This window comes from Eleutherodactylus coqui, chromosome 10 (assembly GCF_035609145.1).
Source record: "Eleutherodactylus coqui strain aEleCoq1 chromosome 10, aEleCoq1.hap1, whole genome shotgun sequence".
Classification (NCBI taxonomy): Eukaryota; Metazoa; Chordata; class Amphibia; order Anura; family Eleutherodactylidae; genus Eleutherodactylus; species Eleutherodactylus coqui.
In genome coordinates, this window is record NC_089846.1 from 102248253 (window position 1) to 102261771 (window position 13519).

The 13519-nt window shown below is 43.1% G+C and overlaps 1 protein-coding gene across 1 annotated transcript in view; it reads right to left on the reverse strand.

Annotated features, from left to right (window-relative positions):
- LOC136580796 (vascular endothelial growth factor receptor kdr-like) overlaps window positions 1-13519 on the reverse strand; it is a 203148-nt gene that overhangs the window by 133635 nt on the left and 55994 nt on the right. The window contains exon 4 of the mRNA XM_066581654.1: window positions 7420-7547. Within this exon, the coding sequence (XP_066437751.1) occupies window positions 7420-7547 (128 nt within the window). The remainder of the gene's footprint in view (window positions 1-7419; window positions 7548-13519) is intronic.

The window sequence follows — 13519 nt, forward strand, 5'->3', positions numbered from 1 at the left end:
TCTCAGCGCGGTGAGGAGGAGGAGGAAGATGAGGAGGAGGGGGAAGAGACAGCTTGGCCCACTGGTGAGGGTACACATGCTGCTGGCCTGTCATCCTTTCAGCGTGTATGGCCTGAGGAGGAGGAGGAGGAGGAGGATCCTGAAAGTGATCTTCCTAGTGAGGATAGTCATGTGTTGCGTACAGGTACCCTGGCACACATGGCTGACTTCATGTTAGGATGCTTTTCTCGTGACCCTCGCGTTACACGCATTCTGGCCACTACGGATTACTGGGTGTACACACTGCTCGACCCACGGTATAAGGAGAGCCTTTCCACTCTCATACCCGAAGAGGAAAGGGGTTCGAGAGTGTTGCTATACCACAGGACCCTGGCGGACACACTGATCGTAAAATTCCCATACGACAGCGCTAGTGGCCGAAGGCGCAGTTCCGAGGGCCAGGTAGCAGGGGAGGCGCGGAGATCAGGCAGCATGTACAGCACAGGCAGGGCAACACTCTTTAAGGCCCTTGACTGCTTTATGGCTCCCCAGCAAGAATGTGTCACCGCTCCCCAGTCACGGCTGAGTCGGCGGGAGCACTGTAAAAGGATGGTGAGGGAGTACGTAGCCGATTGCACGACCGTCCTCCGTGACGCCTCTGGCCCCTACAACTACTGGGTGTCGAAGCTGGACACGTGGCCTGAACTCGCGCTGTATGCCCTGGAGGTGCTTGCTTGTCCTGTGGCTAGCGTCTTGTCAGAGAGCTGGGGGAATCATCACAGATAAGTGTACCCGCCTGTGAACCGACAGTGCCGACAGGCTAACACTCATCAAGATGAACAAAGCCTGGATTTCCCCAGACTTCTCTTCTCCACCAGCGGACAGCAGCGATACCTAAGCAATACGTAGGCTGCACCCGCGGATGGAAGCATCGTTCTGTATCCCCATCAAAAACGGGGACCTTTTCGCTTCATCAATCTGTGTATAATATTCCTCCTCCTCCTCCTGCTCCTCCTCCTGAAACCTCACATAATCACGCCGAACGGGCAATTTTTCTTAGGCCCACAAGGCTCAGTCATATAATTTTTCTAAACAATTTTTATACGTTTCAATGCTCATTAAAGCGTTGAAACTTTCACCTCAATCAATTTTTATTTTAACTGGGCTGCCTCCTGGCCTAGTTACCAATTAAGCCACATTAACCAAAGCGATTAATGGGTTTCACCTGCCCTCTTGGTTGGGCATGGGCAATTTTTCTGATGTACATTAGTACTGTTGATACACCAATTTTTGGGGGCCCTCGCCTACAGTGTAATCAAATTAATTTTTAGCCCACCTGCATTACAGCTGACGTTACATTAGCTGTGTTGGGCACTGCAATGGGATGTATTTATGTACCGCCGGTGGGTTCCAGGGAGCCACCCATGCTGTGGGTCCACAGGGAGTTGTAAATGCATCTGTGTCCACTTCTAAAGAACCCCAGTCTGACTGGGGCATGCAGTGTGGGCCGAAGCCCACCTGCATTAAACATGACATTATTACCTCAGCTGTGATGGGCAATGCAATGGGATATTTTTATGTACCGCCGGTGGCTTCCTGGCACCCACCCATGCTGTGGGTCCACAGGGAGTTGTAAATGCATCTGTGTCCACTTCTAAAGAACCCCAGTCTGACTCGGGCATGCAGTGTGGGCCGAAGCCCACCTGCATTAAACATGACATTATTACCTCAGCTGTAATGGGCAATGCAATGGGATATTTTTATGTACCGCCGGTGGCTTCCTGGCACCCACCCATGCTGTGGGTCCACAGGGAGTTGTAAATGCATCTGTGTCCACTTCTAAAGAACCCCAGTCTGACTGGGGCATGCAGTGTGGGCCGAAGCCCACCTGCATTAAACATGACATTATTACCTCAGCTGTGATGGGCAATGCAATGGGATATTTTTATGTACCGCCGGTGGCTTCCTGGCACCCACCCATGCTGTGGGTCCACAGGGAGTTGTAAATGCATCTGTGTCCACTTCTAAAGAACCCCAGTCTGACTGGGGCATGCAGTGTGGGCCGAAGCCCACCTGCATTTCATCTGACGTCAGCTCTGCTGTCCAGGGCACTGCAATGGGATACATTTATGTACAGCGGGTGGGTTCCAGGGAGCCACCCATGCTGTGGGTGCACACGGAATTCCCATTGCGGAGTTGGGGATTCCCAGTTGTACCTGCCTGTGACTATTTATAAAAAACCGCGGTCTGAATGGGGCATGCAGACACCTTGACAGAATGAATAGTGTGTGGCACATAGGTTCCCATTGCTATGCCCACGTGTGCAGCTCCAGATGGAGGTGGCACAGGATTGGATTTCTCATTGCTTCTGTACAGCATTGTGGGCTATCGCCCCGCCCCTTTTAAAGAGGGTCGCTGCCTAGCCGTGCCAACCCTCTGCAGTGTGTGCCTGCGGTTCCTCTGGCAGACGCACTTATAAATAGACATGAGTGTGGCGTGGCATGAGGGCAGCTGAAGGCTGTGCAGGGACAATTTGGTGTGCGCTGTGGACACTGGGTCGTGCAGGGGGGAGGGGGGTTGGGCAGCATGTTACCCAGGAGAAGTGGCAGCGGAGTGTCATGCAGGCAGTGATTGTGCTTTGTTGGAGGTAGTGTGGTGCTTAGCTAAGGTATCCATTGCTAATGAGGGCTTTTCAGAAGTAAAAGTTGTTGGGAGGGGGGGGCCCACTCTTGCCGCTATTGTGGCTTAATAGTGGGACCTGTGAACTTGAGATGCAGCCCAACATGTAGCCCCTCGCCTGCCCTATCCGTTTCTGTGTCGTTCCCATCACTTTCTTGAATTGCCCAGGTTTTCACAAATGAAAACCTTAGCGAGCATCGGCGATATACAAAAATGCTCGGGTCGCCCATTGACTTCAATGGGGTTCGTTACTCGAAACGAACCCTCGAGCATCGTGAAAAGTTCGACTCGAGTAACGAGCACTCGAGCATTTTGGTGCTCGCTCATCTCTATTAATCTGTGAACACTGTTAGAAAAAAATACAGGCAGCACCAGAATTGTACTTTCCTGGTCACCCCATATCCAAGAAAAAATTGAACAAAAAGCAATCGAGGAGAAAGGTTTCCCGCTCTTCTGGTGAGGCTACACACTTGTTATACTTAACTCCTGGCTTGCATCAGTTTGTGTGTGAGTACAGTTATCTGCTGCCACCAGCTGTAATGCTGATGAAGGGGGCTTGAACCTTGAAACACACTTATCACTGGTCCTTTTAAGCAAATAAAAAAAGGGGACATTAATCCTTTGGGATTTCTTCTTTTACAAATCAGTTGGGTGGTTGTGCCCTTCTCCAGTCACTGTTTTGTTACACTGTTAGGGCTCAGTCACACGGGCGCATCGGTGCCCATGTTACTGCATGTAGCAGACGGCCATACCTGAAGACGGGCGTCTCTCTGCAACGCCGGAGGAAAGAACATGTGACCGGCTTCATTGCCGGTCATGTGTTCTTTCATCAGCGCTGCAGAGAGACGTCCATCTTCAGGTACGGCCGTCTTCTAACTGTCAGTCACACGGACACATCGGCGCCGGTGTACGGGTGCAATGCGCCCGTGGTGACTGAGCCCTTACTATTCAGTAGGGAGGCAAGGAGTGCCATTCTCCCAGTTGTTGGGTCCCCGCTGATCATACATTTATAACCTATCTTGTAGATAGATGATAAATATTTTTGGTGGCATAAACAATTTAACGCCTTAACGCTACAGGGCGTACAGTTATGTCCTGCAGGTTCGGGGTATGTATAGCGAGGGATCATGGGTCAATCTCGCTTCATACAATGTGGATGCTGGATGTTTCTAGCAGTGAATACCCACCCGCAACAGCTCCAATAAGTGGTGGCGTTGATGGGAGCTGTTAACGCTTTCAATCCCGCCGTCAATAGTGACAGCAGCATTTAAATGCCACGATTGGTGTTTGGAGTTCTTGCACTGCCCCCTCGTGATAAGATTACGGGTTGCCATTGCAGCCGAGAGCCTTCTGAAAGGCCCCAGGGCTGCCATTACAGATTGCCTATCAAGCAATGGCTTGACAGATTGTCCGTCGGATGGCAAGACAATGTATTAGCATGCATTACATTCTCCTGCATGAGTGATCAAACCATCGTAAATTCTTAAGAGAAAAAGTGAAAAATTAATTATAAAAAGTTTTATTAATTATTATTTAAAAAATAAAAGGAAATAATGATTTTAAAAAAACATTGCAATATTTATAATAAAATAATCTAAATAATAAAACAAAAAAGATGGCGGAATTTTTATTTTTTTTCCATTTCACCTCACTTAGAATTTTTCTAAAGTTTTTCAGTACATTATATGGTACCATTGACAAATACAACTCGGCCCGTAAAAAAACAAGCCCTACGATGATGATTAACTAAAAAAGTTACGATTTTTAAAAGGCGGGAGGCAAAAACGAAAAATGGAAAAAAAAGGGGCTGCGTCCTTAAACAATGCGTTTCCCGAAGAGATTGTAAAACGTCTGGAAGAAATAGTTGTGAATTAAGATGATTGCTAATAAAACTATTCCCCTGTGATATCCTTACAGGTAGGGACTGTCAGCTTAAATTTGGACTTTCTATATTTACCGTCACTGAGCACTTTCCTGCCTGGACTTCCTTTATACACAGGAAGCCGACTGAATGTCTCCGCACGACTCTATCATTTCCTCTTAAGAAGTAGTATTGTAATTAGGAGAAATCTTAAGAGGCAGCTAGTATACAGGCAGTAAAGACCATGAAGACTGTTACCTCCAGTAACGACAAAGAAAATATAAGGCCTGAGTTAATTACAGATAAATGCTAATTATAACTTTCCAAGGCTACTTAGAATTACTATGCAGTAGAGAATGTGTCTGCAAATTGGAATGTGTTCCTTCCACAGCTTTAAAACAAACTAGAAGGAGAATTAACTTCCTATGAAATTGGGCCTAACACGCACTTAACCCTTTCCAATCCAGTTTGTATCCTGGTTTTCCTAGGGGGCTTACTCTATTTCTGCTGTTATACAACAGCGCTATCTGCTGGCTAAAGCCAGTACTGCATGAGGTTACATGTTGGATAGGCCCGACAGCATAGAGGCTGGCAATATACAGTAAGAGAACCCTGACGGACGTCATCCAACTGTACAGCCTTAAATCATAATGTCTTAAGACGTCAGACAGTGGATTGGAAAGGGTTAAGTGTTCATGATGCAGGGAAATCCACTGCAAGGTCTTGATGTTGCTGGCCACACTCGATAAGTAACTCTTGATTGCATTGATTAGCTGAAGAAGTGATGATGGCCAATGCACCTACAGAGGTCAGCCGATAGTAGTAGAAGGGCTTTCTGCAGTGATTCTGAGGATGCATACGTCTTTCTAAGTATTTAATCACTTCGCGCATTGCACCAGATCACAACATTTGTAAGCACTCAGCGTGAAATTCTTCTCAGGATAGCTTGCCAACTCTAACAGACTCTGCATAGCAGCCATCGAGAAACATGCCCAAGCTGTAATTAAACAATTTGAAAAAGAAACACAACTTCAAGCGAATGTCACTTCAAGAAGAATTATGGTTTGTAAATTCTGTCAAAACACAGTCAATGGAGAAAACGCAAAAGCTTAACAGACTTTGACCTTGCGGCTACCTCTACTACAATACATCTCGGAATCCTCTTGGGTGGAATAAGTCTGCTATGAAGGCAACTAGTTAAAGCATTGTAATTTATGGGTAACACTATTTTCATGTAGGTGTTGTGAAATATATCACCCTAGGACAAATGAGCTGAAGTACCGGACTACCCTACACTTACGCCATAGAGTTAATGTGTAATAAGTCATTACCAGGAACATTAGCAGAACAATAGCCATACTTAGTTACATTCGCTTGATACATATAATAGTCCAAGGATATAGCTCACCTATTTAATGCATAAAGTTGGGCTGAATATTCTTATTACTTTTTCTTAAAGGGATTCCTAATTATCTACGTATAAACTATTCTCAGGATAGGTCATCAACTGATAATTACTGAGGATCCACCAATTGGGTTCCCCAGCTGATCATCCAGCACACTGTCACTTTTTGCACATGCAAGGCATGCTTATTTGCAAAGAAATATGCACTGATTGAAATGCTAGTCTAATGAGGTCCAGATGTATTCTTTTTCCTGTGCAATTACACAGTATCGGGACGGGTGTCCTACTGCACACTGATGAGGGGCAAAAACCCCGAAACAGCTGTCTGTGTATGGATTCTGGCTTGGTTTTCACTTCCCAATCATTGCTCTATCTACAGACCTATATAAAGGGTCATACATTGATGTGAAGGAATGCTGCCTTCCAATAGGAGGTGCTGCAGAGGTATTGTTGCAGCATCCTTATTTGGATATAACACAGTATTTCACTCATCTCTTAGCGCATTTTGTGAGTATTTGGGCATCCCTATTGACTTCTATGCAGACTTTTGGTGCACAAATGCCCTGGAAAATTGAGAACTTTGCGCTTTTTTTGTTCAATTCATTGAAATCAATGGGTTCTATTCTCTGCGTATTGGCTGTGCAAATACGCCAATGTGTCACTGGCCTAAAAAAAATGTTCCAGCAAGTGTTTAAGTAATACAAGTATTTACTAAAATAGACATATCGGAGAGCTGACAGCTCTTCTAATAAAGGGCTTTCTCCTCTAAGACATTTATGACACAACCAAAGCTGCGACTTCAACTATCGGGTGGCTGGAGTCACCTGTGTAGTTAGGTCCAGAGGCTGCTAGCCATATTATCAGGGTGGAGAATGAATTAAGAGTTGTCTGCATATCTCCATAGTTCTCCCACTGAAGGTCTATGAGACTTACTTGGGGTTTCTATAAGTGTAGCATTCACCAGTTTAGTTAAAGGAAGGGTGTATCTATAGGAGCCAACTACTTTCATTGTAATTATACCTAACACAAGCAGAAACCCAACTTCAGGAGTGTCAAAAGCCCAACAATAAACAATCAAAAACATTTCTCCACTGGTAAAGTGAATTAGGTAGCCCACCAGCATAGATATGACCATTTGATATATCTATACATTGTTTTCTTGCACTCATGAATAGAGGTCATAGTTTTTCAATGCAGATGACTGTAAACTATGGATAGGGAGGAAATTTGTTGCAATTTCCTGAAATTGAATACCCAATTTAATGGAACAAACCATTGTTTAAAGAAGAGAATTAATTCCTTGTCAGACTATACAAATACACTGCTGAGAATGTCTGGGAATAAGTATTGTATTGACACACAATGTACAATGTATCCCATCACAAGCACTACTGTACAATGCTACTGTATATGCTGAACATACATTTCTACATGCCTTCCAGATACCAGAAGTGGAATATGCTCTTAGTACAACCACAATAAATCATATACTTACATAATGTAAGGAGACTTTAAATTTTGGTGAGCTTACGCGGCAAGGGACAATCAATTCATTTGCCTTAGGATCCATAGGGGCGAAGCCAGGTGTCAGCGTGTTCATTTCTAGGAATGGATGTAAATTATCTACAAGAAACATAACAGGTTAGGTGAAGATGGCCTTTACCTCGTATCCATAGTTCATACTTCATAGCCCTAAACATGGCACATATGATAACAGATGTCTGATGTTCCCTCTATTCACTTTTTCTCCAACTACTAAAGTTGTGGTGAACTCTGTGGCCCTGCCGGTGGCAGGCAGTACTCTACAGAGACCGCCGTAAGTGCATGATGGCCATGGGCATTATTATACAAAGGTTTTCTGCTGTGGTATTACAATGTGGCCCTTATTTATGTTGATATTCCATTACGTGAAATGTCAATACAGCAGGCTCCATTAAAAGCAATGGGCTGCCGGTGAGCGCGGGATGAATTTTCGGGAAGGGCTTAAAAATATAAGCCCTTCCCTGAAAACCATCCTAAAATGTGTAAAAAAAAAAAAAGAAGTATACTCATCTTTTCCCTGCAGACGGAGTTCACCCGCGTCCAGCCGGAAGTTCTCCTGAACTGCTCTCTGTAGTATTCAGCAGGCGGGGATTTAAAATCCCCGCCTGCTGAATGGGCTGCCTCTGATTTGTCACAGCCCTCACCAATCAGAGGCAGCTCTCACTCACCCATTCATGAATTCATGAATGGGTGAGTGAGTGCTGCCTCTGACTGGCTGAGCGCAGGGACCAATCAGAGGCAGCTCTCAGCTGTCATTCAATAGCAGGAGGCTTAAATCCCCGTTGTAATTTTACTATCAGTGGGGCTTTAAGCCCAGGACCAGGCACTTGGTCCTTAATGGTTTAATAGAGTCCCAGTTAGGCAGCTTCTAACATGATTGCAGTGCAACTCTGAAACAGCCGAGAAATGTTTTTTTGTGGGACCCAGTGACTTTAAGACTTTTTTAATTAATATATCTGAATTGTTATCTTTGGATGCCACGATGTTTCCGGTTTTGGGATGCCTTTCTTTTAGCCTTCAACTGCTATATAGACAAAATATGTGCACTTAAGTGACCCCATTGAATTACTGTATTTGCCATCTTTGCCTATTATGCTTCATTGATGCAATGAAACGGACTATTCTGAAACTGATGTTTGCTTTTAAGTTAGTAAAGTAATCCAGGATGTACGAGTCCAGGGAGAGGTGCTCTACCAACATAGAAAGCCTCTACCTTGTAATAACAAACATTATATAAATCATACATGCCTTCTATTGTGCAGAGATCTTGGAAGGAAACCATGAGAGGAAATAAACACAACTCAAGTGCTCATCACTATGTTGATGTTGCCCCCACTGTTGTTTTCTCTGCCCAAACCCCTATCCGGACTGTAACAGCATTATTATTATACCAGGGAGATAAATCAAATCCATTTTAGAATAAGTCATGGAGTTGCAAGTTCACAAAGAGGTGTGGTATGTGAAGATATATGCAAATATTTCTCTTTAGCATCATTAATTTATCCTCGGCAGTATTATTATGAATTTTAGTCGTTTCAAGGATTCTTAGGACTTTTTTAAAAAGTTGCAAACCCCCAAATATTTGGAATGTACAATATGTACAGAGGCATAACATGTAACTATGGAGCCCTACAGCTCAACTTACAGCTCCTAAAGCTGTGAGAGGGATTTCTATATGATCATCATTGTCATTGCTCTGACCCCCTTTTCCTTCTTACTTGGAAATTACGCCCATGAATATGTATTTTGTACTGTATATTAATGTATAATATCTATACTGTATGTTTAGAATCGAAAAGAAGACAAAGTGTCAAGTACTAAGTATATTAGCATGTAGAGTTTCCAGAATGGTAAATGGCAAAGAACCACAAGGGACAATTTTTTGCTATTGGAATCGGGCAAGTTTTAGTACGGACTTGGCTGCATATGAATGACAAGCACCATATATATTGCCTCTTGATGCCTTGTCCATCAGAGTGTCAAGGAAGGATTTGAAGAATAACATTCAATATAGGGTATCAATCAAGGAGCTGTCAAGTTGATGGCTGCACCCGTTTTTCGAATTGTTGAAAGCTTTTTAAGTAGTAAGCAGAGGCAGACATACATTCCTGTGTTCAAGAACAACAAGCTTGAGGTGTTCTTAGACTTGTGTGTAAGGCCACCAAGGATTAGAATGCCCCAAAGAAACGGAGTGGCGAAACTCAAGATATGCCCTGGAAGAAGTCAAGTAATGAATCCCAAGGTTGGGTTTCTGTATGGTGTTTAATACCGATGGTGCCATGATTTTTTACACGCACTTTTTAATTATTTTGTTTGTGAGCATGATGAGCAAATATTGCCTTTCCTGAATTTGACCCTATGTTATTACACTATGCCTGGCTATGCTCTTTATTAGCAGCCTCGCTGCAGCTGCTATTGCCATCGTAGGCTTTTCCACTTCAGTCATGCTCCCTAATTCTAACAATAAAGGAGTTGTTCCAGCACGGACTCACTGTCAAGTTCTTCATCACACTAGGAAGTGCGCTTTCTATGTGTTTTCTCCATATGGTGGAATATGTGGTTTATTGGATTTCTCTCTGTGTACTTGATCTAATGCCAAGTGGTTTGTTGACATATATTTTAGTGTCTTGGAAAACCTTTGGATCCTGTATTCTTCATCTTCATCTGCTCAGTTGGGCAGTTTGTTTGTTGCAACACTTAGTATATTATTACATAAGGATTGGAATATGTATGGAGACAAGCCTACAGAACAAATCAGTCAACTTAAAATACAATTCTAAGATATCATTGTGGTAAGCATGTCTTAAAGGTGTAATTGAGTGACTAAATGAGCAGAAAACAGCATGGTTGGGTGATTTGGGTTTATACTCTAAATTCTCTTGTGTTGTGAGATATATTGTGAGTGAATTATATAACATTTTTAAGTATGTGTTAAGGTTGTGCATCCGGGACCTGTGGCTCTACAGGCTTCCTTGTGCACACCTATACAGGTAGGTGTTAATTGAGATGGCTGGGTGTGGTATTTTCCAGCAGCCAATCCCCCTGGTCTACAGCAGATAAATACCAGCAAACTCTTGGGAGAGATTGCTGGTCATTTTAATGCCTTATGTATCTCTGTTGTACCCACTCAGAGGTGGTGTGTGCATGCTTGTCTGAAGTGTGTCTCTCTCCTCCCCTGAAGATGGTATGGGTACCTGCTGTCCCTCCCCTCCTTGCGTTCTGGGGTACCTGCATTGTGTAGTGTGTGGCACAGTGACCACACAGGTACAGGCAGCCCACAGGTTTCTCCCTATTCCTGGGCAGGTGCGGCCCCCAGACGTCTGATGTCCTATGTGTGTGTCAGATGGGTGATGCCTGACACTGCTCCCTATGTCAGCATGGTGGCTGACTCTCCCTATTCCCCTGGAGTGAGGACACTGGATGGCTTTGGTTTGTCATTGGTATGCATGTGAGCTCTGGGTGGGGTCCGTGTTGTATGTACTACCTGTTGTATGTTGGTGTGAACAGTGACTTGTGTTGTATGTCTGTGCAGGGTGCCAGACATGTGGGGTGTACAGTCCTGTTCTGTGTGGTAAATCTTACACTGTATGTTGGTTTAAACAGCGACTTATGTTAGGTCTGTGCAGGGTGCCAGACATGTGCTTTATGTGCAGTCCTGTTCTGTGTACAGTGTTTGTCTGAACAGTGTCATGGCCTGAGTGTTTTGTGCATCTCACCAGCTCCCTGATTAGGGATAGTCAGGTCAGTAGAAGAAGACAGTGGGTCCGCCTTTATCGAGGCGATGACTCCGCTTTTAGGCAGGGATGCCCCTCTTTCCCTGATCAGTTAGGGACAGTTGTCTACTCTGCCTCCTGGAGAGATGCAATTGGTCCGTGCAAGTACTTTAGTGTGTTTGTGGTTTTAAATGGACACGTTTGTGTCCATTCTGAGGAGTGGCGCTTTTGTGCGTCAAGCGGACATAACAGTATGGTGCTAGCGATAATAGCAAAAGTGTTTTTATCCATGAAATGCTATAAAGACCTGATGCTATGGGACTATGGGACTGACATATAAAACGGTGTACTGAAAAATTACATGATTGTATATAATTACCAACTCTTATTCAAAAAGTACCTATATAGCTTAGCTAGTAAATAACTAGCAGCAAGATATTTTCATGGATCTTATATGAATAAGAAACTGACGACACATTTAGTAATAAAATCTGCATACGTACACTATATTGATAAAGGTATTGGGACAGATATAGAAGGTGATGAAATTCGATTTTATTCACATTTTTCAATATAGTGTCGGGCCACCTTTGGCCTCAGTGGCTGAAGTTACCCTCCTAGGCTGCCTTTCAATAAATTCTGATAGACAAGATTTGCCTCCATTCCTCGAGAAGAGCTTTAGATAGTGATGCAGGGGATGTTGGGCATGTTGGGCATTCTAGTTCATCCCAAAGATGCTCGATGGGATTGAGATCTAGACTTCACCTGACAGCACAGGATTGGAAGGGGCCCAATACTTTTGTCAACATAGTCAATATTTTGGCTGAAAGTTATGTTTGAGGTGCAGTGAAACCCGGGGAATCTAGACAGGAACAGTAGAATAGTTATTCCGATTAGTAACTGTCCTGCTAATATCCTGTAAATTTATTTTTGTGGTTTCATACTATATGTGTTGACATGAATTGGGTGCAAATAGCTCAATATGTCACTCATATATTAGGAAGGCTGCAAGGCTAAAGCCTGAGCATTTATGTCACACAGCCCGAGTATGTGGGGTCACAGATCAAGTGGATAGAAGTACTTGTCGACAGATCCTGTCCCGTTTGGTTTCACGGTGAGGGTAAGCAGTGAAATAGAAGCTACGACAGGAAACTTTAATTAGGGATTTAGAGCATCTCTCCTCACAAATATATATACTGCAGGGACCCCATACTTTACTGCCAATGTTTTCTCTAGAATACGAGGCACATTCTTAATTCCCCAACAGTCACATTAAAATTGAAAAACCCTCCCAAAAATGTCACTTTTGTTTTAAACTGTAGATTTTGAACTTATGTCTCGTGTAAATAAATTTGACGCAGAACTCAGTCACACGAAATGCATTTTTAACCCTCTATTGGCATAACTAAGTTTAGCCTTAAGGAACCAGTAAATCGTATCTCTTTGCGTTCCACCGGTCCTAACTATTTTATTTTTTTGGCAATGTAGCGGCATGAACCCTTGTACTCTGCAACGCAAATTTTAAGTTTTATAGGAACCAGTTTTAGATACCTATAATGTATTGAATGACTTTTATTAATTTCTTTTTGATGTGAGGCAATGGAAAATAGCTATTGTATCACAGTTTTTTCCAATTTATTTTTATGGTACCCCCCCATGTGGTGTAAATATCATGTTACCTTTATGTTTTATTATGTCTTACCACTTTTTCACAATTATAAATACTTTTTAAAAAATATTTTTTGTGTGGCACCTCATTCCAGGACCAGAGCATTTTTATTTTTTCAGTTGACCTGCATGTGGCCTTTTTTGTGGGACAATTTGTGGTTTTATTGGTACCATTTTGAGGAATATATGTTTTTTTAATTAATTTTATTCATGTTTATTTATTTTTTGCAATGGAATTTTCTGTGCTGGATAAATGTAATATTTTATAGTACGGGTTGTTATAGATGTAGTGATGCCAATGAAGTGTAGGTTTTTGTTTTTTCTTTTTATATTTTCAATATTTAAAGCCTTGGGTAAGAAGAGGAAAGTTTTAGTATTTTTTCTGTAAAAACATTTAGATGCCATGGTTGGCAATGATTGCAGCATCTGCAGGGCTAAATGGAGTGATTACATGAGCAAATCCTCACCTTTTCACTCCTTTTCAGAGAAAAACGCCATATGTGATAATCAGGGAGCAAATCTGCTCTCTAATTGATGGGGGTTGATAACATGAACAAAAATCCCAGATCGTCTCTGCTACGGGCTGATCTCCCCTCCCTCTCTCCTCTGCACACACTGACTAAAAAGGACAGCTGTAAATTCAGTATACCTGCCCCTATTTTAAACTGCTGA